Source organism: Elephas maximus, chromosome 16, assembly GCF_024166365.1.
Source record: "Elephas maximus indicus isolate mEleMax1 chromosome 16, mEleMax1 primary haplotype, whole genome shotgun sequence".
NCBI lineage: Eukaryota > Metazoa > Chordata > Mammalia > Proboscidea > Elephantidae > Elephas > Elephas maximus.
In genome coordinates, this window is record NC_064834.1 from 73,185,458 (window position 1) to 73,213,457 (window position 28,000).

At 42.7% G+C, this 28,000-nt stretch overlaps 2 protein-coding genes across 2 annotated transcripts; both read left to right on the plus strand.

Annotated features, from left to right (window-relative positions):
* Position 1: 1 nt before the first annotated feature.
* Positions 2–25,567, plus strand: LOC126059263 (ATPase PAAT-like). The gene is made up of 6 exons (XM_049854872.1): positions 2–293; positions 2,410–2,613; positions 3,682–3,751; positions 5,965–6,171; positions 9,310–9,749; positions 14,375–25,567. The coding sequence occupies exons 1-6, from the start codon at positions 130–132 to the stop codon at positions 14,607–14,609; spliced, it is 1,320 nt and encodes a 439-aa protein (XP_049710829.1). The 5' UTR covers positions 2–129; the 3' UTR covers positions 14,610–25,567.
* On the plus strand, positions 25,496–27,995 carry FAM24A (family with sequence similarity 24 member A; the record flags this gene model as incomplete). The annotated part of the gene is made up of 2 exons (XM_049855106.1): positions 25,496–25,686; positions 26,870–27,995. Coding segments are annotated over 2 exons (369 nt in total), but the record flags the coding sequence as incomplete, so codon positions are not given.
* Positions 27,996–28,000: the final 5 nt, after the last annotated feature.

Consider the following 28,000-nt stretch of genomic DNA (forward strand, 5'->3'; position numbering starts at 1 on the left):
GGCAGTGAATTCTGGGTTTGAAGCTGGGAGTACCGGAAATTGCTCTGCTTCCTCTCTTCAACTCTGCAGTGGCGGAAACTCAAGCACCAGAGGAGAGGTTCCGGGCTGGCCAGGGCTGGAGGCGGCGGAATGGAGGCCGGGACCGAGGACCGGGGACTGACTCGCCGCCCGACCTTGGCCTCCTCCTGGGATGCGCCGTGCGGGGCCCTGACACAGAGCCTCTTTCTCAGCCGGGGAGGTCTCGGCGCCGGGGAATTCGACTGGGAGGAGCTGCTGGAGCCGCCTGCTCCCGGGTGTGTGAGGCCGGCCGGGACTGGGGCTGCTGCGCTCGGTGACAGCCGCGCTCCTGAGGGACGGTGCGGGGAAGCGGGTGGTGAGCGGCGAGGGTCTGGGCCCAGGGCGGAGCTGGTGACAGATCTGTGCGGGGGAACCGGCGAGGGGCCCGGGAGCCGCGAGTCTGTGGTGGGAGTGGTCCGGAGTCTTCCGGGGCCACGGCCGAGGTGGCCCCGAGGGTGCGGGACGGGGCGTCCCGGGGCCACGGCCGAGGTGGCCCCGAGGGTGCGGGACGGGGCGTCCCGGGGGCCACGGCCTAGGTGGCCTTGAGGGTGTGGGACGGGGTGTCCTGGGGCCATGGCCGAGCTGGCCCTGGGGGCGTGAGGTTTGGGATGTCCCAGGGGCCACGGCCAAGATGGTCCTCAGGGTGTGGAGGTCCAGGTGTCCCAGGGGCCATGGCCAAGGTGGCCTTGAGGGCGTGGAGGTCCGGGGTTTCCCAGGGGCCGTGGCCGAGGTGGCCCAGAGGGTGTGAGTTTCGGGTGTCTCAGGGGCCACGGCCGAGGTGGCCCTGAGGGCGTGGGACGGGGTGTCCCGGGGGCCACGGCCGAGGTGGCCCTGAGGGTGTGGGATGGGGTGTCCCGGGGCCACGTCCGAGGTGGCCCTGAGGGTGTGGGACGGGGTGTCCCGGGGGCCACGGCCGAGGTGGCCCTGAGGGTGTGGGGCCGGGTGTCCCGGGGCCATGGCCGAAGTGGCCCTCAGGGTGTGGAGGTCCAGGTGTCCCAGGGGCCATGGCCAAGGTGGCCTTGAGGGCGTGGAGGACCGGGGTGTCCCAGGGGCTGTGGCCGAGGTGGCCTTGAGGGTGTGGAGGTTCGGGCATCCCAGGGGGCAGGGTCAAGGTGGCCGTGGGTCCACTTGGGGCGGGAAAGGACTGAAGCTCCTTGTGTGTGTGCTGTTACGGAGCACTGAGATGGTGACCTGAACACTCTTAGTTTCCTAAACATCCCCCTTATGTTAATCACGACAGCTACTCAGGATTTCTGTCAGAATCAGAAATCAGCTACTGCACCCCATCCCCGATACAAAAGCAGCCAGAGGCGCCTCAGAAGAAAGGCTTGGGAATCTGCTTCCAAAAGGTCCAACCAAAAAAACCCAGACTCCTTGCTGTCTAGTGATTGGGACTCATAGCGACCCTCTAGGACGGAGTGGAACTGCCCCATAAGGTTTTCCCAGACGTAACATACTCTTTATGGAAGGCAACTACCACATCCTTTTCTCACGCAGAACGGCTAGTGGGTTGGAACTGCAAACCTTTTGATGAGCAGCTGAGCACTTAATCATTGGGCCACCAGGGCTCCCCTTTCAAAAGGTCATGGCGATAAAAACCCTGTGGAGTACAGTTCTATTCTGTAACACATGGTATCGCTGTGAGTGGAAATGGACTCAAGGGCAACTGGTTTGGTTTTTGGTTATAGACCTAAACAGCCTAAAAAAAAAAGTGCAACTGCAGAGAACCTCTATCAACTCAATTTTGAAAAAGATAGACTTTTGTTTTTTTTACTGCAGTCTGCCCCCTACTTCTGCCCTGTTCCTTTGCCCCCACTAGGTGTCCAGTAAATTTACTTAATTGAACTGAGAAGCAATTACAAGGGTTTGAGTAGAGAATCAAGGAATAAACTTTGACATCTGAAGCAAGGATTTCCTTAGGAGTTCTGCACTGAGCATTTATTGGGTGCTTGGCAAGGTGCTTGGACCTCAAATCAAATGTAAATGAATTAGATAAAATGTCACCCTTATGGATCACAATGAGTCGGAATCAACTGCACGGCAAAGGTTTTGATTTTATTTCTGTTTTGGTATGGCCTAACAGGGAGCCCTGGTAGCACACTGGTTAAGCACTTGACTGCTAACCGAAATGTCCCAGTTCTGTGAACCCATCAGCCACAGCCTCTGCTCTGCCCACCCGCCTGCCCCCAAAGACATAGCAGTCTGAAGAAAGATGTGGCAGTCTGCTTCCGTAAAGATTTACAGCTTTGGAAACCCTAGGAGGCAATTCATCCTGTTGTACAGGGCCCCGGCAATGGGATTAGTGTTCTGAGAACTAGACTGTGTAATATTTTTAACAATTTGTTTTTCCAGCCAGGATCTGGTGGTTTTGCAGAGGAGCCTAAACAGCCAAGATGAAAACCCCTGCTTCCTTTATCTGACATGTGACCCTGATGGAGGTGAAGAAATGGTTTCTATTGGCATTTTAAGTTCAGCAAGAAATATGGAGGTGTACTCAGGAGAGGAGTACTGTGGAACTAGCAGGGGCAGGAATGTTTGTGCTCTCCTGGATGACAGGTGTGTGACTTAGACATGCAGAAGTATATTCAGCAGTATTTCTTGATTCTCTGGCATTGGTGGCAGACTTTAGGGGAGGGAAGAAAAAAATATACCAGCAGGCACAGCACTTTAGAAGATCAGAGATCTTGAAGACAGTCTTGACCAGCCTCATCATTTTTATAAATAGGCAAACTTATAGCTAATAGAGGGAGTGACTAGGTAGCTAATTAGTGAAGGTGTCTAGACACAGTACAGTCCTCCTTGCTGCTTCTTGGCTCTGATCTCCATGAACTCAGAAAACTATTTTGCAGAAGTTAGTTTGTCAGTCAGTCTGGGACTTGAACATATTTTTTTGTAGGAAGCCCATTATAAGTGGTACACGAGTCTAAGACTGTTCTACCCCAGCCCATTTATTCCTCAGTTCAGTGTGTTGTAATTTGATAGTTTCTCTGGTCTCTTATGGGAAGATTCTACCCTAAACTCTCCTTCAAAACCAGAAATCAAACCTGTTGCCATGGAATCCAACCCATAGCGACTCTATATAAGACAGAGTAGAACCGCCCCCTTGGGTTTAAACTGCCCACTTTTTGGTTAGCAGATGAGCTTTTAACCATTATGCCACCAGGTGGAGCTCTGGTAGCACAATGGTTAAGTGACACCGCTGCTGACCAAAAGGTGGGCTGTTCAAACCCACCAGCTGCTTCTTGGAAACACTATGAGGTTGCTGTGAGTCAGAAGCCACTGGATGGCAACAGATTTTTTGAACTCTCCCTACATAACTCAAAATATGAACTGTTGTATATATTGTGATGTTGGCAATAGCTACATTTATTGAGCTTTGTAATATGATCTGAGCTACCTGGTTTGACAGGATTCTGTCCTTTCATTCTCTCTCAGATAGTAAGTGGCAGACACCGTGTCTGTGGCCAGGTCAATTGAATAGGGAGCCCAACTCTTTGTATGTCACCAGGCAGACTATCTCAGGATTTAAGAATTGACCTAGAAATATTTCTTTTTTAAACATCTCTATTAAAATTAATGTATAAATGTAAAAAAATAATAATTTAAATTTTTTTTATTTTTTAGTGAACATGAGATGATTTTGTACAAAAAATATTTAAAATTGGAGTCCCCCACACATGCTTGTAAAGTAAAGGTGAGTCAACCAAATTTTAACTAATTTGACAACTACAGATGTTTTTGCATAATGTATAGTTATTTTTGTTGGTTCGGTAATGCAGTTAGTCCAGCTTGGTCCCTAGTTTTAGTTCAGAAATACTTAGTGAACATAGAAAAAGAAATTAACTTTTTACAAAAGTTAATTATGGTTGAAGTCTTTTCTTAAAATTTGACCACTTAAAAGGTATGGAAATAGAATGTCTTATACTTTTGTTGATAACAGAGGGGCTGTGTTTTGAAGCCCTGGGACACTGTGCAAGAAAAAGCAACATTGTTCTATGTTTATGTGAAATTGTGGTGCCAAGAAAAGCACAAGCAGCTTTGAACCCATTATATCAAGAAAGCACAGAGTTAGAGACATTACCGCTAAAGTTAAAGGGATTTGAACTGGTGTTTTGCACATGAAAAATACTGCTGACGTGAACTTCAGTGATGTCAGCAGTCTAGGAAATGAGTACTGAGCTGGAAATCCTAAGCTCTGAGCGTGAATCGGCTCTGTTGCTGACGAGCTGAGTGGATTGGGCAAATCTCTTCACCTGTTTGGATCTACCTCATGGTAAAATTAGGTAGGGGGCCGAAGAAAATAAATACTTGGATGCTTTTTATCTCTAAAATTCTATGCCTACTATCATTATTTCATAGAGGATTTTGAGACTTCTTTTAAAAATAAGAAAAAAGAAGTAATTTTCAAAGCATGCAGCCAGTAAACCCACAGAAGTGATTATTCCAAGATGTTGTTTCAGGCAGTATATACTAATAGCTTGTAAAGTGGGTTAAGTACATTGACTCATTTGTTCTGCATACATTTGAATGCCCACTGTATGCCACAAACTATACTAGGCATTTGGGAATCATCAGTAATAAAATAAACTGGAATATCTGCCCTGATGTTGTTTTTATTCTAGTCAGGAGACAGTAAATAGACCATTGCAGAAACCGTTTATTTTCTGGTGAATTAAAATGCGTGGAAGTGGTCATCTTTGAGGACATTCACCTCCTTGGTGCCACTCAGAGCTCTTTGGTCATGGGTCTGGTTTGACCTGAGTCTTTGCCTGACATAAAGGTCTGTGTGTGTCACTGGAGGTGAATCTTTTGTAACCTTTCTACGGGAGTGCAAAGGGTTGTTTCACTTAGGGATATACCAGGCATACTAAAGGTTGATTTAGGGCAATAGTATATGAAAGCTAGAATAATAATACTTACCAATGAATGCGTTGGGTACTCAGTGGTAGGTATTGGAAATGTTAACACTTAATCCTCAACATAGCCGAATGAAATCATTGTTATCTTCCCACATTTTACTCCTGACTCCGGTCTCGGCATTTGCCCAGGGTCACACAGGCTGTAAGTAGCAGAGCCATATTTTGAACCCAGTCTGTCTGATTCTAAAGGGTGTTCCCTTTCCACTTTGTTACTCAGCTGTTGATTCCAACTCACAGCGACTATATAGGACAGGGTGGAACTACCCCATAGAGTTTCCAAGGAGCGCCTGGTGGATTCAAACTGCTGACCTTTCAGTTGGCAACCGTGGCACTTCACCACCACACCACCAGGGTTTTCCTTCTGTCCATACCACACGTGAAATGTCTTTTGGTTCAGAAGCATGGCTGAAATGAGGCAGCATAAAGTGCTAGAAAGACTGCTAGGATAGGAGCCAGAACAGCTAGGCCCGAGGCCTGATCTACCAGTTGGGTAATTCTTTGACCTCATCCTTCTTCCGTGTAAGCCAGCCGTTTATGTTAGATCAGCTTAGTGTTCTCTTTATAATTCTAAGTATTAAAAGCCTGACTTTTAGTATTGCAGTAAATGCTTCCGATGGGCTTCCAGGCAGCCTAATTTTGTATTAAATGATATTATAGCAAGTTGCAATGTGTTAAGGTCCCATACTGGTATAGTTTAATTCCTTAAATTAAGTAAAACTTTATTTTAACCCCTTTTGTATTTTTTGTGCAATCTTTTAGGCTGAAAAGGACATTGCTTTATTTTAAGTAGTTCCTCTGAGCTTCCTAATAAACTAGAAATTCTGACTATTGCTATTGTATGGAAACTTTAAAATGAAAATATATATAAAGTTTATCTTTGCTTTCCTGAATACTTCCCTCTTGCTTAGTTAATACAAAGAAGTAACCTTAAGTGATGATCATTATTTAGTATCATTATTCATTTTCAAGAACTTTTGTTCTTTACTAGTTGCTCTCCTTTGGTGAAAAGCAGTGTGTGTCCATCGGTAAAGTTGTGGTACACGTGAGACCGGTTTCAGCAAGCTGTTTACCAGGCTGCCCTGCGCCAGGATCAAGGATAAACCTAGACAAGGTTCAAACCATAGTGGAGTCCATGGGGTCAAAGTTGTCACCTGGAGCTAAGCAGTTGATGGATATGGTTAGGTTTCAGCAGCAGGTAAGTAGAAATGGATCTCTTACTAGATATTATTGCAAAATTTCAAAACAAATTGCTTTTAATAAAGTTGTGCGGTGACTTAGAATTTTGTCTTTGAATTTTTATTATTGATTTACCTGTTATCATTAGTTCTGTAAAAAGAACATTTTGCAGACCTCCCCTTTTACAAACTGTTTTGAATACAGAGCTTCACAATTTTCCATGAATTCATTCACTCGTTCATTCAGCACGTATTTATTAAGCACTTTCTCAGTGAACAGGGCACTGATTTAAGCACTTTTGAGGATGTAGAGATGATTCATTAGTCAATAGCCTGCCTTTAAGGACCATTACCGTCTCCTCAGGTGAGTGAGCACATGTAAATGAAGGGTGGGTGGTAAGGAGAGGCGTCCTGAAGGAAGTAGCATTTTGTCTAGGCCTTTGAAAAAGAAGGGCAGGATTTGGCAAGTAAACTTGGCAGAGGTTAGTATCGCTAAAATCTTCAATGCTGGAAGGACTAGGCGGCTATCACTAGGAAACAGAAATTCATTTTGCCTGGAACAAAGACGTGATGGGGAAGTTTAAGGGTAGATTAGGGAATAAATCACATAGGGCTTTGAATAATTTTTTTAAGTTTCTAGATGTTTTTGAGCTATGTTTAAGAAATTTTAATCTGTTATTTATAAGGTGACTCAGAAGAAAGACTACAAGAAGAGACCAGCTACATGGTTACTTGCTTAACCCAGATGAGGGATAATGAGGGTCTGAACTTGCAAATGGCAATATGATGCTGGATTGTGAGATGCTAGAACCAGCGGGTTTGTCAACTAACTGCATGGTGGCATTGCAGGAGAAATAGGAGCCATGAATGAAATTGAGGTTTCAAGGATAGTGGTGCCGGTAATATAAATGGAAACCAAGGGAGGAGGACATTTGGGGCACATGAAGAAGAGTTTAATTTGGGGCATATTCAGTTTTGGATGTGAATGAAACATCACCTGGAAAGATAAACATGTGGAAACACAAACTGGGGGAGCTGCATGAGTCTTCAGGTTTGTTGGAAGGGAGTTTTGAGAGTTGTACCTACAGTAGCTGACAGGGAAAGTGTGTAGGGAGAGACTGAAGCAAGGAAGCAAGATTCTTGGACAGTAGCTGCATTTGGTCAGGATACAAGGGGAGGAAAACAGAAGTTAAGAGTAGGAGACAGCAGAGTGATATAGTAGCAGGAGAAGAGATTTGATGCTAGGCAACCTGAACTCAAGCTCTAGTCCAGAAATGATGAATTCCGTGTTTTTTGGCAAGCTGATTCATCTTTGTGAGGATGAATGCCCTCATGGATAAATGTAAAAGATAATACTGCTGAGATCATAGGTTTAATATAAGTTTAAAATAGTCCAGACGTGGTGAATGTAATTAATGTCACAGAATTGTAAACTTAAAATTATGGTTAAAATGGCAAATGCTTTGTTACATATATTTCACCCCAATAAAAATACCAAACCAAAAAAACCAAATCCAGTGCTGTCGAGTTGATTCCGACTCATGGCGACCCTATAGGACAGAGTAGAACTGCCCCATAGTTTCCAAGGAGTGCCTGGCAGATTTGAACTGCCGACCCTTTGGTTAGCAGCTGTAGCACTTAAGCACTACGCCACCAAGACGAAAAAAATAGTAAAAATGAACAACTCCTGGTAACTTTTATGAGGTTTACAAATATTAATTTAGAACTATTAATTATTGAAGCAATGTATAGAGTTGGGAGAACCAGGGCAGTTGATGACCATGGAAACTATGGAAAGCAGGGTTTCAAAAAATGCGGAGATCCGTACTTTTCTTTTTCTGTCACCATTGTCTCACCTCATTGCTTCAGGAGGGTCCTAACTGGTCTTCTTGCTGTGGTACAATCCATTTTCCACAGAGCAACCAGAATGATCTCAAAGGGCAGTTCAGACCTCATCCTCCCCCTGTGTAAAGCCCCCTGACTGCTTCCCATCACACTTAAAATGAATCCAGATTTTCCTTCCTGTCCTCTATGATCTGAGCCCAGCTCGCTTCCTCAACCTCATCTGCTGCATTTCCTTGGTCACCTTGCTTCAGACATTCTGATGTGTGTATTTTTCGGATACCTAAATTTATTCCTACCCCAGGACCTTTGCGCTCTTTGCACATCTTGGCATGGCTGGCTTTTTCTTCTTATTCAGATCTCAGCTTCAATGAGACCTCCCCCAACTACCCCGTTTACAGTAGTCTTTCCCTCCAAACCTGTATCATAGTTTTATCAGAGACCTTTAGACACTTTTGTTGTCTCTGACCAGCTATTGAGCAGCAGTAATTGTGAGATGACATACACTGATAAGTATCACAGTAGAGTTCTGTTTTTAATTTAGGATATTGCCACATACGTGAATAGCTACGTTAGAGATAGTTTTGCCTTCCTCTAGCTAAAAAATTGAAGAGCATAACAAGGATATGCCTTGAGTAAGAGCCAGTGTAACTTTCTCTCAAAGGTGAGTTAGAACCTTCAAAGGAAAGTTGAGGACACAAAACATAACGCTGATATTCTACAAATTCTTAAAACAACCAAGAGGGAGCACATTTTAGCCATTAAAAATGTATAAATGTAGCCACAGAATATCTATCTTTAATGCGTAATACCACCCAGTGTAGCCTCCATTAAAAAAAAAACTAGTTGCAAAAATATGCCTAGGTAAAAATGAATGGCTTACCATATGTTGAAAATTGAGGAATAATATAATTTAACTAATTATTTTGGTTCATGTAAGGGTACTAAATTTTATTACCACAAACTAAGACCTTTTTAGTGAAAATACTAAAGTATGCCAGTTCCATTTTTGTAAGCATGCTGCTAGTTTTTTTAATGTTTTCCTTAGGAAAAACTGCATTAAAATGATCAAAAATTCTGGCTCTGGAGTTAGGGATCTTGGATTCAAGTCAAGAGTTCCGCCACTTACTAGCTGTGTTACCTCAACCAGGGCACTTTAGCCTTGATCTCCTCAACTTAATTTTGGCACAGTAGTCTACTTCATAAGGGCATTATGAGGATCAAATGAGAGAATTCACAGTGTCTGGCTTATAGTAATTACCCAAAAAGTTAGTTTCCATTATGAATAGTAACATTTTCTTATTTGCCTTGTTTAGAACTATATTCCCTTTGGAGGGCAGCTTCAGTCCGTTTGGGGAAATACTGGATACAAGCATATAGCTGGACTACAATCGTCATCTACTTCAGGAGCTTCCACGCCTTTTCCTTTTAGAACTGGGTTGACATCTGGAAAAGCGACTGAAGACTTAAAAGCGTACATTGATAAAAATACACAGCCACCTGATGAAGGAAATATTACAAACCTCAACTCATGTGGAAGTGTGCTGCAAAGCCGTGGTCTTCTTGAGGATGATCTTAAAACTTTAGTATCCTCTTTCTTACCAAAGAAAGCAAGCGACAATTCAAATATACCTAACTCTGAGTTGCTTCCTTTTCTTCAGAATTTATGTAGTCAAGTTAACCATCTCCATGTGGGAAATAACCCTGAGTGGCAGGAAAAGATTACCAAGCCTGGTGAAGGCATTGTTGGTGTTGCGTAAGTATTTGAGAGAAACGTAGCTTAGATTTGGTAGGTGGGAGAATCAGCTTAAGGGAAACAGTTTGTCTTAATGAGTACTGCCTGAAACTCTGCTTCCAGAAATACTTTTAGGAACTTTTACATTTTGCCATTAGCATACTTGAAAGAGTAAACATTCTTCAGAGTAAAATGGATTGCTTTGAGATGAACTAAGTGCATATAACTGGAGGTATTGAGCACTTTGCAGGGATATTTTGGAAGGGATATAAATACTCGCTATTTTTAGAGCAGAAAGTTATCTGCATGAATGGAGAGAAGCCGTGGGAATAAGATCTGTGCATTTTTTGCTTGGTTATGCTAAATGGGTTGTATCGGATTTTCTTTGTAAATGATGTTCATCATAGGCTAATTTTAGAATCATCAAAAAATATGTTAAGATTTTAATTATTTGTAGTATATAGGCCTTTATCCCTTGATCTCATAATCCCAATTTTTTCCAGTGCAGGCTGGACTGAGAAGTGGCTAAGTATTTACATAGATACTATACATAGATAATAGTGTCTCAAAATAGTGTACTAGACTGGAATATCAGGACTCCAGTCATAGTTCTGGCTTAACCATTTTACCATACTTTTTCTACTTTTGGTAGTGTTTTTTCATCTATAAAATGAGATTGTTCGATTGGTTGAAATTTTTTTAAGGTCTCCAATAACATTAAAATTTTAGGAGTTTATGAAGTTACTAAAAAAGGTAGTTCTTACCAGGTAAGGATATGGAAAGATAACATTATTCTCAGTTGTTGATAGTCTTTATTAATGATAACTAATTGGTATGCATGATGGCAGAAGACAACTAAATAGGGATTTAAAGCCTGCTTGGAAACCCTGGTGGCGTGGTTAAGTGCTACGGCTGCTAACCAAGAGGCTGGCAGTTCGAATCCGCCAGGTGCTCCTTGGAAACTCTATGGGGCAGTTCTACTCTGTCCTATAGGGTTGCTATGAGTTGGAATCGACTCAGCGGCAGTGGGTTTGGTTTTGGGACGTTTCCAGTTACAGCCAAGACAGAGTCTTCCCAGGTCCTCCCTTTTACAAATAAAAGCCCTGAACAAAAACAACAAAGACTCTAGAAGGCGGAAAGAAGGCAAACCGCTTAAGAGCCTTGAGAGTTGAAGAGTAATGTGTTGGTGAGGATTTTTGCCTCCTGTGTATTCCAGATGGGGTCCTAGAGAAGCGTGGAACCCAGATCACCAGCAGACGCAGAAAGTAAAAGCTCCAGGAAAAGCCTGTCCCCTCTAGCCAAAGGACTGGAAAAGGGAGGCCTACCAGATCAGAAAACCGCTTTTACAATCCCTGTCCTACTCCAGCCAAACATCAGTATTTCTATACTACCCTCCCCCTGCCCCATGGAAAAGGGCAGTGACTTCTCATTTCTTTTCTGGGGTGGTGTCAGCAAGCTGAGTGGGGAGCTGATCTTTCACCCCCACTCAGAGGAAGCAAACAGTTGCTGTTAGGGTGGTATCAGTGGTATCAGCTGAACTTCCATCTTCTGCTCTTTCGAAGCAGGTGATACTTCAATTACCCTGTCAGGGCGATGTCAGCAGGGCCGAACAAGGCGCTGCCCTTCATCTCCAACCCAGTAAAATCAGGTCGTGCTTTGCTTCCCTGGCCAGTGTGGTATCAGAAGGAGAAGAGAAAGCACCTGAATAAATAATGGCTAAAATTTTCACAAAATTAGTGAAAGCCACATCCTTACAAATTCAAGAAGCTGAGCAAACCCCAAACAGATAAACCCAAAGAAATCCATGCCAAGGCACATCATAATCAATCTTCTGAAACCTAAAGATAAAAAAAGTCTAGAAAGAGAGAAATGATCTATTTCCATAGAAGAATACCAATTTGATTTTTCGTCTAAAACCATGGAGGCCAGTAGGAGATGGCACATTTTTCAAGCACTCAAAGACAGAATTGTCAATTGCAAATTCTATACTCAGCAAAGATACACTTTAGGAATGAAGAGGGAATAAAACATTCTCAGATGAAGGAAAACTCGGATTATTTTTCACTAGCAGACCAGTGCTTAAAAAAAGAAAAGGATGGCTAAAATAAATTATCCAAGGAAATGATAAGAATGCCTGGATGCAGAAGGAAGATCAATGAAATGGGTTAAAACGGGGCTAAATATAATAGACTATTCTCATGAGTTTCTTAAATCATATATGAGAGTCAAAGCAGAAATCGTAATACCATCTAATATGCTCAATGTATGTAGAAAAAATATCTACAGATAGTATAGTTCAAGAGTGGAGTGGATAAAGTGGCCTGCTTGGGAGTAAGGTTTCTACCCTGAAATCAAAGTGGCAAAATGTCAATACCAGTTCACTGTGGTAAGTTCTGTACTTATAATACCTGGAGCCACTACTAAGAAATATATATAAAATTATATATTCAAAAACAATATAAATACAGGATCTAATTGACATTACGGGGCATTCCGCCCAACAATAGCAGAATACACATTCTTTCTAAGCACCGTGGAACACTGACCATGTAGACCATATTCTGGGCTATACAGCAAACCTCAACAAGTGTAAAAGCACCGAAGTAATCCACAGTATGTTTCCTGACCATAAAGGAATCAAACTAGAAATCACTTGGAAATTAACACACTTCTGAATAATCATAGATCATGGATTGCTCAAAGGCAACAAAAAATACATAGAACTGAATGAAGAAAAAAATTTTTTAATGTCAAAATTAGTGCTGTACAGCTAAAGTAGTGCTGAGAGGGAAGTTTTTCACACTAAATGCATACATTAGAAAAATGGAAAAGACTTCAAACCAGTAATCTTAAGTACCTACCTTAAGAAACTAGAAAAGGAGCAAAATAAACCCAGAACAAGCAGAAGGAAGGGAATGATAAAGAGCAGAAATCAATGAAATTGAAAACAGAAAATCAATGGAACAAAAGCTGGTTGAAAAAACATAAAATTGATAAACCTCTAGCAGGACCGACAAAGATAAAAAAAAGACACGAATCACCAACATCAGGAGTATAATAGGGGATATCACTACCAACTCCTACAGCCTTTGAAAGGAGAATAATGGAATTCAGTATTGCAGACAATCATACATTTGACAACTTAGAGGAAATGGACCAATTCTTATAAAAATGCAAATGACCGCAGCTCAACTAAGATGACATATAACCTGAATAGTTCTATAACCATTTAAGAAGTTGTCATTACAAGGGTCCCAGGAAGTATTCAAGCCCGGATGATTTCCCCGGAAAGCCCTATCACACATTGAAAGAAGAGATGCCACCAGTTTTTTTGCCCAATCTCTTCCAAAAGTAGAACTCATTTTACCAGACCAGTATTACCCTGATACCAAAACTAGACAAAGACAGTACAAAAAAGGAAATTACAGGCTGGTATCTCATGGATTAAATGCAAGAGTACATAATAAAATACTAGCAAATTACTTCCTTCAATGTATCAAAAGAATTACATCCCATGACCAAGTAGGATTTATTCCAGGTATGCAAGACTGCTTGTTTTCAAAAATTAATATAATCCATATGATTATATAAATTAACACAGAAAATGCATTTGGAAAAGTCCACCACCCATCTATGATGAAAAAACTCTCAAAAGACTAAGCATGTACTTACCATATAACCAGGCAATCGTATTCCTGGCCATTTATCCCAGAGAAATGAAAATTCATGCCCACACAAGAATATCCTACCACACATTCTATTAGTGTCTGAGTGATGCCATCGGACGTTGCTGAGTCTCAGGAAAGCGCCACCGAACACTTGTGAGAGAATGAAGGTGAAAAGGTCAAATAGCATCTTAGTATTCTTACAGAATAGGAGCCCTGGTGGGGCAGTGGTTGAAGTGCTTGGCTGCTAGCTCTAAGGTCAAACCCACCTGCCACTCCTTGGTAGTCTGATTCCGTAAAGAGTTACATACTTGGAAACCCTGTGAGGCAGCTCTCTGTCCTATGAGTTGGACTCGACAGCAATGGATTTTTTTTTTTTTTTCTTAACAAAAATGGTTTTAAGCTCTTGGAAATCTGAAAGAGTCATGGAGACCCCAGGGTTCTACAGACCACGCTCTAGGAATCGCTGTTCTAGAGTGCAGTGCGAACTTTGTTTTGGAAACCAGTGTACTTTCTTATTTTCTAATATTTACTGTTCATTCCACTTAAATTCTTAGGTGTTTTCATATTAGACAGGTTAGAAAAGAATTTTCCAGTATTTTAGTGACGTTGGATGGAAGAAGACAAAACTGTTTAAATTGCAGGTTGCTTGAGGGAGTACTTGGAAAGTCTATGTGGAGGCCTTAAAAAAAATGGGCAAGATCAATTTTGATCTGGAGAGCAAAACCAAAAAGGTCCTTTCTAAAGACTTGTTCTTTGAGGGTAGAAATTCTATGATCTTCATTTTTTAATTCCCGTTTGAATTGTATACTTAAATGTTTATAGAATTAAATTAATAAGAATGTGTTTGGGCATTTGGGGTTGTGATTGCCTGTTGTGTGATTAGACAAAGGATCAGTAACATATGTTCATTGCTTGCATACTTGGATTGTTTTTTATGTTAGGTATAATTGTTTTACTTTATTATTTATTTACTTTTAGAGTGGAAGAACAACCTGTTTGCTCTTACTTGGAAAAGATTCTTTCTAAAAATATGGAATTGATGGAAAAGAACCTGATGGACTATGTTGATCAGCGAATATGTAGACTCCAGGAGCACATAGATAATAAGATCGCTCTACTGGTGGACTCAGTGCAAAATGCCAACTCTCTATCTCCTGGGATCCCTCTAACACAATATGGTTCTGGAGAAAGACTTTCAAATGGAGAAAGATAAGTGCTCCCCATATATACATACTAGACTACAGATATTTATTACATATATGCACACCAAAGCCAAAACCCAGAAAAGTTTATGGAAGGCAAGTGGCAAGTATTTAATGTCCTTTGAAGGATCATCATCTTAACTGACCTCAGTGTTCATTTTTACTGCACTCGGTACTGTAAATCCAGTATTGTACACTAAGAGTCAGCATGCTCGGGTCATAACTTATTTTTGCTAGCAATATTTTTCATTCTTGCAAGAAATTGATATAAACGTCTGTGTTTGAATGTTGAAAATTTTTCAGGATTTTGATTGCTGTTCATTAGTTTGTACTGTATATGTATGTGACTGGAGTATGTTTTATTTATACAAAGACTTCATAGTTTTATGGGTATGTAAAAGAATGCTTACGGTATCTGATATTTTTGGTTTTTCTAGTTGGTTGTTCTTAGGAAATTGGAGACTTAAGACTTAGAGCCTTTAATTCAGATCACCAACGTACGTTCTGTATTGTTTATCTCAGAGAAATGAGTAGATGCAATGTCTGGCATGTGTAAAGCTAGTTCACATCGGTGCTGTTAATGTAATTTGTTCCGTCACATTGTAGCAGTAGGTAAAAGAGCAAAACTCAGAGCTGGCGTCTTCCTTGTTAGGGTTATTTTACCTTGGATTTGGTGTTTGATGTAAGATAGCAGAGATAGTCTTGGTTATCACAGTACACTCAGAAAGTATAAGGAAGTCTCTCCTTTATGTTGGGACAGGTTTGTTTAAAGTATGAAAGGGTGAGGGTCTAGGCATGCACATGAAGGAGATTGCAGTTCTCTCAGGCTGACTTAAATTTCAGAAGTTACAACTACTGTATATGTTTTAAAAGGTAATATATTTGCATCTAGAAAATAAATGCATCTATTCTGAAAACACTTGTATTAAGTTATAGACCTTTTTTCGCCTAATATTTGTTTAAAATGTTTATTTTATGAAAAGGGGTGTAAAAATATTTTGGAGAACTTAGTTTTTTAAGATGAGAGCTAACTTTTACGTTAGTTCATTTCAGTCATCTTGCAATGGTGTTGTACTCTATGAAACACTCTAAGCTCCGTGACATGACGACCGGTATCGTCACTTTTGTTGGGCCCTTCCTAATTTATTCATAACATATGAAGCCATGAGGCAGCATTTCTTACAGCATTCAGAAGAGACCTGTCTCACTTATGACTGTACCCCTTAGTTAACAGTCCTGCAGCTTCAGGTAGTTGTGATTTGTGCTTTGATTTACAAAATACCTCACTATAATTGTAAATAGTATGCATAAACTATATTTTATAAAATGGCTAAAGTAGATTTAATATCACAATTATATGTGTGTACACATATATACTAGAAATTATTCAGATGAACTCTAATTCTGATCTTCTGTTTCTTAAATTTTTCAGGGTAATAATCATATATATAGATTTCATATACACATATGTACACATGCTTTGTGTGTATGTGTAATCTGTATACATGAAATTCTTAATTCACAGATACTGATTTTCTGACATATTTATATAATTGCTTGATTAAAATTATTAGTACTCAGACAATATTTCTTGCGTTTGTTGAAACAGGAGAAGTGAACCACAGCATTTACAAAATCTCTATGAAGTCTTTTTTTATTTTTAATCACTTTTCTCCACACACAACTCTGGATGCTGGGTAGTTAAATGTGCCCTCAGAGGCACACGCATTTAAAGGGTACAATTCAGTAGTTTTGGGTATGTTCACAGATACGTGCAACCTTCACCAGTAAATGCTGAAACAATTTCATCACCTCCAATAGAAACCCCTGTACCCTTGAGCTATTGTCCATCCTCCTGTGCCTCCCCCAGCAAACCCCTAGTAACCTCTAATCTACTTTGTGTCACTATGAATTTGTCTATTCTAAGTATTTCATGTAAGTGGAATTGCGCAATATTTGCCATTTTCTGTCTGACTTAGCATATTTTCAAGGCTCATCCATGCTGTCACGTGTATCTGTACTTCATTGCTTTTTATAGTGAATAGTATTTCATTGTACAGGTATACCACACCTTGTTTATCCGTTCATCTGAGGATAGACATTGGGTGGTTTCCACCTGTGGCTGTTGTGAATAGCGCTTCTGTAAACATCTGTGTACAAGTTCATGTGTAGATACAGTATATATGTTTACATTTTTCTTGGGTAAAAAAAAATTTTTTTTTTTTTATACAGTATATCTGGGAGTAGAATTGCTGAGTCATATCTAACTCTATGTTTAATAGTTTGAGGAACTACCAGACGGTTTTCCAAAGCACCAGCCTGTCCTTTCTTACCCCTGTGGCATCTTGGGCTGTTGCCTCCCGCAGGAGGTTCCTCCTCGCTGACTCCCATCTCTGCCTTTCCAAATCGCACCCATTGTTCAAAGCCCAGCCCGATGCTCCCTTCAGAAATCCTTCTTGGGTCCCTCCCGTCCCTAGCTGGAAGTAGGAAGCTCCTGGACAAAGGCAGCATGGAGAAAACAATACTGAAGGTTCTTTTTAAGGAGATGAGAACCAGCTCAGATGGACTAAAGCACAGGACACATGTCAGGCAGTGGTTAGAGAGGAGGCAGTTCTCACCGTGTGCTCCCCAGACAACCTTGTTTGTCAGAATCACCTGGGGAGCTTGTTAGAAATGAAGGTTCTACAGCCCCAACCCAGTTCTAGTGAGACAGACCAGAGGGAGGAATGGTTCCTGAGTAGGCACTGCAAAAGATCTCAGAGTTACTATCAAACAGGCTGAATCTTGGAGAGCCTCTGCTTTGAGCTCTAACACAGTCCATCTGAACCCAAGGCATCTGATCAGCTGTATCTGCCTCAGCTGGGAGACTGTTAGAACTTAGGGCTTTGAACCAATTCATTCCGGTTCTACCCCCTGCTAAGAATTTGCTTTTCCATGCCAGGCATACTGAATCAGCATCTACATTTTAACAAGATCCCCAGGTGATTCTTATGTATACATATTACCCAGGGATCTTGTTAAAATGTAGATACTGATTCAGTATATCTGGGGCAGAAATGTAAATTCTCAGCAGGGGTCAAACCAGAAAGAACCTGTTAGAAATGCAAATTCACGGGCCCCACCCCAGTCTTTTAGGAGTCGCTGTGTCATTCGCACCCCACTGTAGGTAAAGCAAACCTTAGCATCTCCCCAGTTGCACTTTTCTTTCCTCACATCACTGCCTCCTCATCCCTGATTGTAATCTGTGGCTGGCATTGGACAGGGCACCCCAGGATTGTAATTTTCTGCTCATTTTGACAAAGTCTCTCCAGATATCCTCAGAAGACATATTTCTAAGATGACTTAAAAGAAAATACACAAGGGTTCAACCAACCTGAAGTGTCCTTCCACCTTAGTCACTTACCTGCTGGGTGACTTTGGACAAGTCATTTAACCTTTCTTAACTTCAGTTTTCTGGTCTGTGAGATGGTTTGTCAGTGGAGGCTTGCGTATTGCTATGATGCTGACCAGGTTTCAGTGGAACTTCACACTAAGACAGACTACGAAGAAAAGTCGAAAGGTCTGATGAGCCTGTGCCCAAACATCAGCCAACAAAAACCTTATGGATCACAATGGTCTGATCTGAAACCTATTATGGGGATGGCGAAGGATCAGGCAGAGCTTTGTTGCATCGTGTATGGGGTTGCCAGGCGTTGGGGCAGACGCCACGGCAGCTAGCAGCAGTCCCCGAGGGTTGCTGAGAGGACCGACAGGCAGTTCTCGCGCAGCCCTGAGAGCTGCTGGAGTGTGGGGCATGTTCTCGAGCTTGGGGCAGCCCTGAGAGCTGCTGGAGCGCGGAGCATGTTCTCGAGCTTGGCTCCTACTCAGGGGATTGCCATCTAATTGGTATGGGATGCCGTCTGGGCGTGAGGAATTTTGAAAGCTCCTCAGCTGAGCCTAACGCACACAAAGTTTTAAGACCACTAGTTTCGTGGTCAGGAGCCTGGTGGCGCAGTGGTTCAAGCACTCAGCTGCTAACGGAAAGGTCACTGGTTTGAACCCACACCACTCCATGGGAGAAAGATGGGACAGTCTGCTTCCACAGAGATTACAGCCTTGGAAACCCTATGGGGCAGTTCTACCCTATCCTGTAGGGTCTCTATGAGCTGGAATGAACCCGACGGCAGTGGGTTGGGTTGGGGGAGTTTTGTGGTTTAAAGCTTGCTTCTGGAATCAGACTAACTGCTCAATTCCTGGTCCTTTTTCTTCTTAGCTGTGTGACGTTGGGCAAGCTTTCAGCCTCCCTGGTATTTCCCCATTCGTTATTGCCTCCATTAATAAAATGGGGGTAGCAACAATGTTGCCTCCCTCTTAGGGTCTCTGTGAAGATTAAATATCTGTAGGAGCCAGTTCCAGACACGTAATCATCTATAGCCTGTCAGCCATTATCGTCGTCGTTGTAGTGGTTACGGCCACCTGCAGAAGCCGCTGAATTCTGAACCCATGGGCCCCCCAATATGGCTTGAGGGTTCATCCATCCTCATTAGGAAAACAAAGTCTCTACTTAGGAGAGTGGGAAAAGATTCTGATACTTTTGGTTTCTGCCTTCCTACTCTTTAATGGTGGTTCTCATTGAGGTGCTTGGCTGCAAGCCAAAAGTCCAAGATTCCAACCAGGGCTTGGATCCGGTTTGGACCCCTGCTGAGAATTTGCATTTCCACCCCAGATACACTGAATGAGTCTACATTTAACAAGATCCTCAGGTGATTCTTACGTATAATAAATTTTGAGAGGCACTGCTCTCAGAATTAGCCCCTAACCAGCGGTTATTAGCATCACCTGAGACCTTACTAGAACTGCAAATTCTTAGCAGGGATTTGAACCGGAACTAACCGGTTCAAAGCCCTGGAGGAAAGTCTGCACACCCCAGTAGTGGGGCTCCACCCCCTGCAGGTGATGCCTACACAGGCACACAGCCAGTCTGAATGGTTTTTAGCTCTGCACCAAGTAAAATCCAAAAACCAAACCTGTTGCTGTCAAGTTGATGCTGCCCCATAGGGCCTCCGAAGAGCAGCTGGTGGATTTGAACTGCCAGCATTTTGGTTAGCAGTGAAATGCTTAACCACTGCACCACCGGGACCCACTACAGAGTCAGCCACCAGTAATTGGTTTCTTCCACTTAGAATGCTTGGTAAGAAAAGTATTAATGATTTCTCTCTGTAAAATTCCAAAAGGAGCAGACAGTATTTGAGGAATGAAGAAAGATGGTTTTTAAAAAGAAGTTTTAACTAAGTTTATACCAAAAAAAAAAGAAACATAGACTTTGTAATAGAAACTGATTTATGATTAATAATCCCCTCCACTCCTAAAGGAACACTCGTGCTTTTTTATCCTTGGTCGATGACTGATGCCCTTACAATGAGAGTCTTTTAATTTTTACTCATAAACAACTTAAACCTGCAGCTTTTACTCATAAGTAACATACACAGCAATATTTGTTTTAGAGAAAAACCAAGAAAGTAAAGACAATTAACAAAATTAAACCACCTACTCCCATTCAAGGAGTCCTGGTGGTATAGTGGTTAAGAGCTGGCTGCTAACCAAAAGGGCAGCAGTTCAAATCTACCAGCTGATCTTTGGAAACTATGGGGCAGTTCTCCTCTGTCCTATAGGGACTGACTCAACAGAACCTAACAACAACAACAAAATCCCACTCACCCATCTAAGCATTATGTATAAGCTGATGCATGTACTTTGAGACCCTCTGCTTTGCTTTATTAGTTCATTCTCATTCCAGATTTTTTAAATGCTCCTGTACTCTGTCCTATAGGGTCGCTATGAGTCGGAATCTCCTCGACGGCCCTGGGTTTTCATATACAGGCTATCCTCATTACTAATGGATTCAGTATCTGCAAATTCTCCTAAAAGACAAAACAAACTCGTTGCCACTGAGTCGATTCTGATCATAGCCACCCTTTGAACTGAGAAGGCCCTGCTTCCCATACTCCTTCCAACAGTTTTGCTGATCTCCGAGCTGCTAAAAAAAAACAAAAACCCATTGCCACTGAGTTGATTCTGACTCATAGTGACCCTGTAGGACAGAGGAGAACCGCCCCGTAGGGTTTTCAGGGAGCGTCTGGTGAATTCAAACTGCCAACCTTTTGGTTAGCAGCCATAGTTCTTAACCACTATACCACCAGCCTTCTTGTTTCAGCTCTCAGGATATAAACAAGTGTCCATTTCGTGGTCTATTTAGTGCCATGTTGTTGGTGATTGCACCGTTTAAAGTGGCCCCCAAGTGTAGTGCTGAAGTGCTGTCTAGTGTTCCTAAGTGTAAGAAGGCTGACATGTGCCTTTATACGGAGACAATACATGTGTTACATAGGCTTGGTTCAGGCATGAGTTATAGTACTGTTGGCCATGTTGTTGTTGTTAGGTGCTGTCCAGTCGGTTCCAACTCATAGCAACCCTATGCACAACAGAACGAAACACTGCCCGGTCCTGAGCCATCTTTACAATTGTTGTTATGCTTGAGCTCATTGTTGCAGCCACTGTGTCAATCCACGTCCTTGAGGGTCTTCCTCTTTTCCACTGACCCTGTACTCTGCCAAGCATGATGTCCTTCTCCAGGGACTGATCCCTCCTGACAACATGTCCAAAGTATGTAAGACACAGTCTCGCCATCCTTGCCTCTAAGGAGCATTCTGGCTGTACTTATTCTAAGACAGATTTGTTCGTTCTTTTGGCAGTCCACGGTATATTCAATATTCTTTGCCAACACCACAATTCAAAGGCGTTAACTCTTCTTCGGTCTTCCTTATTCATTGTCCAGCTTTCACATGCATATGATGCCATTGAAAATACCATGGCTTGGGTCAGGCGCACCTTAGTCTTCAAGGTGACATCTTTGCTCTTCAACACTTTGAAGAGGTCCTTTGCAGCAGGTTTACCCAGTGCAGTGCGTCTTTTGATTTCTTGACTGCTGCTTCCATGGCTGTTGATTGTGGATCCAAGTAAAATGAAATCCTTGACAACTTCAGTCTTTTCTCCACTTATCATGATGTTGCTTATTGGTCCAGTTGTGAGGATTTTTGTTTTCTTTATGCTGAGGTGTAATCCATACTGAAGGCTGTGGTCTTTGATCTTCATTAGTAAGTGCTTCAAGTCCTCTTCACTTTCAGCAAGCAATGTTGTGTTATCTGCATAACACAGGTTGTTAATGAGTCTTCCTCCAATCCTGATGCCCCGTTCTTCTTCGTACAGTCCAGCTTCTCATATTATTTGCTCAGCATACAGATTGAATAGGTATGGTGAAAGAATACAACCTTTCCTGACTTTAAACCAATCAGTATCCCCTTGTTCTGTCTGAACAACCGCCTCTTGATCTGTGTAAAGGTTCCTCATGAGCACAATTAACTGTTCTGGAATTCCCATTCTTCACAATGTTATCCATAGTTTGTTATGATCCACACAGTCAAATGCCTTTGCATAGTCAATAAAACACAGGTAAACATCTTTCTGGTATTCTCTGCTTTCAGCCAGGATCCATCTGATATCAGCAATGATATCCCTGGTTCCACATTCTCTTCTGAAACTGGCCTGAATTTCTGGCAGTTCCCTGTCAATATATTGCTGCAGCTGCTTTTGAATGATCTTCAGCAGAATTTTGCTTGCATGTGATATTAATGATATTGTTCTATAATTTCCACGTTCGGTTGGATCACCTTCCTTGGGAATAGACATAAATATGGATCTCTTCCAGTCAGTTGGCCAGGAAGCTGTCTTCCATATTTCTTGGCATAGACGAGTGAGCACCTCCAGCACTGCATCTGTTTGTTGAAACATCTCAATTGATATTCCATCAGTTCCTGGAGCCTTGTTTTTCACCAATGCCTTCAGAGCAGCTTGGACTTCTTCCTTCAGTACCATCGGTTCCTGATCATATGCCACCTCTTGAAATGGTTGAATATCGACTAATTCTTTTTGGTATAATGACTCTGTGTATTCCTTCTATCTTCTTTTGATGCTTCCTGCATCATTTAATATTTTCCCCATGGAATCCTTCACTATTGCAACTCAAGGCTTGAATTTTTTCTTCAGTTCTTTCAGCTTGAGAAACGCCAAGCGTGTTCTTCCCTTTTGGTTTTCCATCTCCAGCTCTTTGCATGTCATTATAGTACTTTACTTTGTCTTCTGGAGCCGCCCTTTGAAATCTTCTGTTCAGTTCTTTTACTTGATCGATTCTTCCTTTTGCTTTAGCTGCTTGACGTTTGAGAGCAAGTTTCAGAGTCCCCTCTGACATCCATCTTGGTCTCTTCTTTCTTTCCTGTCTTTTCAATGACCTCTTGCTTTCTTCATGCATGATATCCTTGATGTCATTCCACAACTCATCTGGTCTTCGGTCACTAGTGTTCAATGTGTCAAATCTATTCTTCAGATGGTCTCTAAATTCAGGTGGGATATACTCAAGGTCATATTTTGGCTCTCGTAGACTTGCTCTGATTTTCTTCAGTTTCAGCTTGAACTTGCATAGGAGCAATTGATGGTCTGTTCCACAGTTGGCCCCTGGCCTTGTTCTGACTGATGATGAGCTTTTCCATCGTCTCTTTCCGCAGATGTAGTCAATTTGATTTCTGTGTGCTCCATCTGGCGAGGTCCATGTGTACAGTCGCCGTTTATGTTGGTGAAAGAAGGTATTTGCAACGAAGAAGTCATTGGTCTTGCAAAATTCTATCATTTGATCTCTGGCATTGTTTCTGTCACCAAGGCCATATTTTCCAACTACTGATCCTTCTTCTTTGGCCATGAGTTCAGTGTTAATGAATCAACTGGATTCTATTCTGCCAATGTGCTGTTCATTCAGACTTCGGGTCCCTAACCAGTTTGCCTTCCTCTTTCCAACTTTCAGAGTTCTCCTTGTGTTACTTCTAGGGGTTATAGTTGTACTTAGCAAGGAGAGGCAGAGAGAAGCAAGTCCACACTTTCTTGTCTGTGCTGGAAGTCTCCTTATTTAATTTTATCAGTTTGGCTTTGTGTGAGTACCTTATAATCATACAAACCTGGCTAGAACAGGTATGCTATTCAACTTTATCTTTTGTGGCCCTTTTATCTTAACTATACCTGTTGCCGTCAATTCCGACTTGCAGTGACCATACAGGACAGAATAGAACTGCCCCATGGGGTTTCCAAGGAGCGGCTGGTGGATTCAAACTGCTGACCTTTTGGTTAGTAGCCAAGCTTTTAACCACAGTCCACCAGGACTCCATCTTAACTATAAAGTGTGCAAATCTTCCAATGTCCATAAACATATCTAGAGTCCTATTAAATGGCTACATATGTTTTCATTTTGTAAATTTCATTGTAAAGTCTAACCTGTATTCTGTAACTGAACTTTTAGATATAAGGGTATTTTTAAGGTAATAGCCTCCCCACATTACTGTCTCTTCCTTTCATTTTTTTAAATTGAAATCTAAAACCTGCTTTTGATAGCAGTCAAACCCTGAAAGTTACCGTGGGAGAAATAAAACCTGAAACAAGACTTATTAGAATTAAGTGGTTCAAACTGGTATTTATATTTCCATGGGAGCTAAAATACATCCAAACACGGAACGGAATTCAGAACTCCATGAAAGAGCGCTGACGTCCAGAGAGCTGATGTCACACAGCCTGTGTCCTGTCTGGTATAAAAGTTGGAGCTGGATGGTTGCTGTCCATTCTCCTAGCTCTTGCTGGAAGAGTACATTTCTAAAAGCAAGCTCTTTAACCTTGGATCTTACGGTAAATTAGTCCTAACGGGGTTGATTAGAACTTTCTTAAATTACAAGTCTGAGAAATTCCTGACAAAATAACCCGCACCCTACAGTTGGTTTTTATTTCAGTTTTTTTGCAGTTGGCTTTCACCCAGCTGATTGTAACCGTGGGTAAGTGGGCTGAGCAGTCCAAGTGTATGTTCTTCTCATTTAGCCCACTTTCCCCCAGTTTCAGAATGTGAGTTTACACAAACTGCTTATTCCAGACACATCAGATTCCCAGGAAGAATTTTGGATTTAGGAGGGAAAATGGCAGAGGAAGGCCTGTGGCCCACCGTAAAGACAGAATGAGGGACAAGGGCCATCTGGAGGCTTGATCTGCCAGGTGACTCCCTGACTCGGCCTGAGGAAGGGATTTGTCTGGAAGCTCCCGAATCTCCTTAAACCCTGAGGTGGTATGACCTAGCTGTCAGTGGGAGAACTGAAAGCTTTTTTTCCCCTCTAACATGTATCACTTACAAAATTGATTTGCATATTGCCAATATCTTGGGTACAACATTTTGAATAGTCACTCGCTGACTCAGTGCCATGGGAGAGTTTTAAGCCGCGTGTACAGCAGGTGGTCTGTGCTGCCCCCTGGCTTCAGCCGTGAATGCGTTTCAGGAGGAGGCTTTGTAGCTGAAGCCGCCAGCTCAAGCCTCAGCCTGGTTACCTTCCAGCTGCACGTGACTGCATTTGAAAGAGACAGGAGTTCTTCCCGCGTCTTCTCTGTTTTCCTTCTCCCTGGATTTTGTATTTCAGTCCTTTCTTACCCACAGATAAACTCTTTGCCCACCCCTAGGTCAGCTTAGGCCTCCCTCGGGAGGTTCACTCATGTTACACACTTACGGATCATAGTTTAGGCTTCATTCTTCCTCCACCAAAAGAAGTATATTGAGGTTGCTGAGTGGGTGTGGATGTGTTGGGAGTCCCTGAGTGTTGCAAATGAATAATGCACTTGGCTGCTAACCAAAAGGCTAGAGGTTTGAGTCCACACAGAGGCACCTTGGAAGAAAGGCCTGGTGAACTACTTTGAAAAAACCAGCCATTGAAAACCCTATGGAGCAGATCTACTCTGACACACATGGGGTCGCTGTGAGTTGGAATCGACTCCATAGCAATGATTTTTTTTTGTTTTTAGTGGCTGTGGGGAGGGAAGCTGCATTCACTGCTTGCCTGCATTTCTCTGCCTAGGTGTGCGTGAGATGTTTGACGGCAAGACGACGATCACGATCATCATTGGTAGCTGCTTACTGCTTACTGCACTCATGCTGACAGGTGTTGTCACCAGTCTTTACTTCAAAGTGATCAGAGCAAGGAAGTGAGTCATGCGGGTGACAGTGAATAATACCCCTCAAATGGGACACTTGGCTGCTCTCTGCTTGAGCAGCCCATTCCTTGCCCTGTGACCACACTCTGGGTGAAGTCAAGCATGGCAGTGGGTTTGAAAAAGCAAAGGCAGGTAGTTAGAATCTTGGCTTTTTTCTGTTCTAGCTTAAAATTGTGAGCTCAGGAAGAGAATGTTCTCAGCCTGGTGGCTCTGTGAGTTAGCACTGCTTTGCTTATTGAAATGCCTTTAAATAAACTGAGTTTCCTATCAAGGGTTTGAGGAGTCCCTAGGTAGCATAAACAGTTACAGTTAAGCGCTGGACTGCTAGCCAAAAGGTTGGTAGGTCAAACTCACCCAGAGGAGCCTGGAGATCTGCTTCCCGAAAGGTCACAGCCTTGAAAAACCTACAGAGCCATTCTACTCTGCACACATGAGGTCACCTTGAGTCGGAATCGACTCAGCATCAACCCACAACAACAACATCACTAAGCATTTAATTCAGCACATGGGCTGAGCCCCCCTGTCCTGGGCACTGTAGACCGAAGAGTCTGGGGAGACAGAATGAGTGAGCCTCTGCCTTGTATTCCCTCAGATGACAGGCTGAATTGATCTCTTGCCTGAGCCAGGGAGTTCTCGGGGGCTCTCTCATTCATTGCTGGTTGCCTTGGGGACAGTGAGGTGGGCCTCTGGGTGTATAGGAAAGCTAAGCTGTATGAAGATCCTTGGGGAACACCTGACAAGGGGTGCAGGTCAGACAAGAGATAAAGTTTGGGGAGAGGAAGCTTCAGAGATGGGAGAGTGGTAGCTGGAAGCAGCCATGCTCACAGTGAGCCTGTGAGTTAGACAGCAGACCCCAGAGTCCAGGTGACAATGGATGGGGGTACGGTCACACCTCGCAGGCCTGCAGAAACCAGCTGGGTGGCCCATGCTTGCAAGTCACTGCTGCTTATTTGCTGGCACCTGGTTTTACGTTTGTAACAATGTTAGGAGATGGGGGGATTAGATAGGAACTTGGGGCAGGGGCCTGGAGCTTCAATCTAGGGCTGGTGTCACATGTTTGACTGACTCCAGCCCTAAACTTCCCAGATACCCCTGACAATTGTAACAAGTGGATTTAGAAAAAAAAAAAGAAAAAAAATTCTAATCTTATGCTCTACGTATGTCTTTTCTTAAGAGCTGCAAAGACCTGTGCTGCTGGGCCCTTGAAGAAGAATAATTCAGCTGTTGACAGCCAGGCCAAGTCTGTCACCGCTGCGTCTTCTGCCACCCTCCAGCTGTGTGAGGAGTGCAGCATGTATGCGGCGTATGACCCCCTCCCACCTTGCTTCTGTGACACAAACGAGGGGCTCTGACTTGGGCACGTTCTCAGTAGAATGTTTTATTATTCAAGTTCTGTAGCGTTAACATTTACCATTATATACTAAGAAACATTATACTTAAGTACTTTTGTATAAATATGCAACACTGAAAACAATCCTGTTTTGGTATTTTTTGTTAGTTACAAATCTCCTTTATTTAAATGTATGTCTCACCCACACTGGAACTTGAGGCACCTAGCTGCAATATTATATTGCAATATAAAAAGGACTCTCTGAACAATAAAAAGAGGGCATGTGAATAATTTACAGGAGGGGAGGGCATGGCACCACGGGCCAGCAACGAAAAAATTAAAAGCTTCTGAAAACTAAGTTTAGACAAGCCCTAAGGCATGACCCCCCACAGAATGATCACAGAGCAATCAAGTCAGCAGGGGCACCATGGGGCCAGGAGGTGAGGGGGTCTGTTCACAGGGAGGTGCCCACAGCCTGGCTCCTCAGGACAACTTCACTCATCCAAGGTGACATGCCACTTGGTGCTGAGCTGGGCAGGAAGTGAGTAAAGCTAACAGAAGAAACCATTTGTAGTCACATGAAAAGCAGGCAAACAAAATCCACAGTTAATTCATTACAATGCATGTTTACCTGAGCTCCTCCTGTGTCTAAAGTAGGGGTGTCAGCGAAGAAAGGCTCAGATGCAAAACCTGGGTTCCGCAGCTCCAGCCGAGTGTCTGCTCAGGGGCAAAGTCACAGCCTGGATGGAAATCCTGGTGCCAAAGGAGATTCAGAGGTCAATAGAGGCACAGCACAGGGATAAAAAATATAGGGACACAGAATATGGGGGGTCAGGGGGAGGAGGCACGTGAGCATACCCTCCCAGGTCAGCGCCTGAGCAGGTCCTGAGGGAGGCAGAGGGTTGGCCCCACAGCCAGCCATGGGGCAGCCCAGGAAATGCTCTGTCTGCACTGTGTAACATGATAGCCAGGAGC

What these genes read in the sequence shown, in the direction of transcription:
- LOC126059263 (XM_049854872.1), top strand. Translation starts at nt 130, where the DNA reads ATGGAGGCCGGGACCGAGGACCGGGGACTGACTCGCCGCCCGACCTTG. An exon ending in CACATGCTTGTAAAGTAAAG is followed by an intron (nt 3,752 to 5,964) that starts GTGAGTCAACCA and finishes GTTCTTTACTAG; the next exon opens with TTGCTCTCCTTTGGTGAAAA. An exon ending in GAAGGCATTGTTGGTGTTGC is followed by an intron (nt 9,750 to 14,374) that starts GTAAGTATTTGA and finishes ATTTACTTTTAG; the next exon opens with AGTGGAAGAACAACCTGTTT.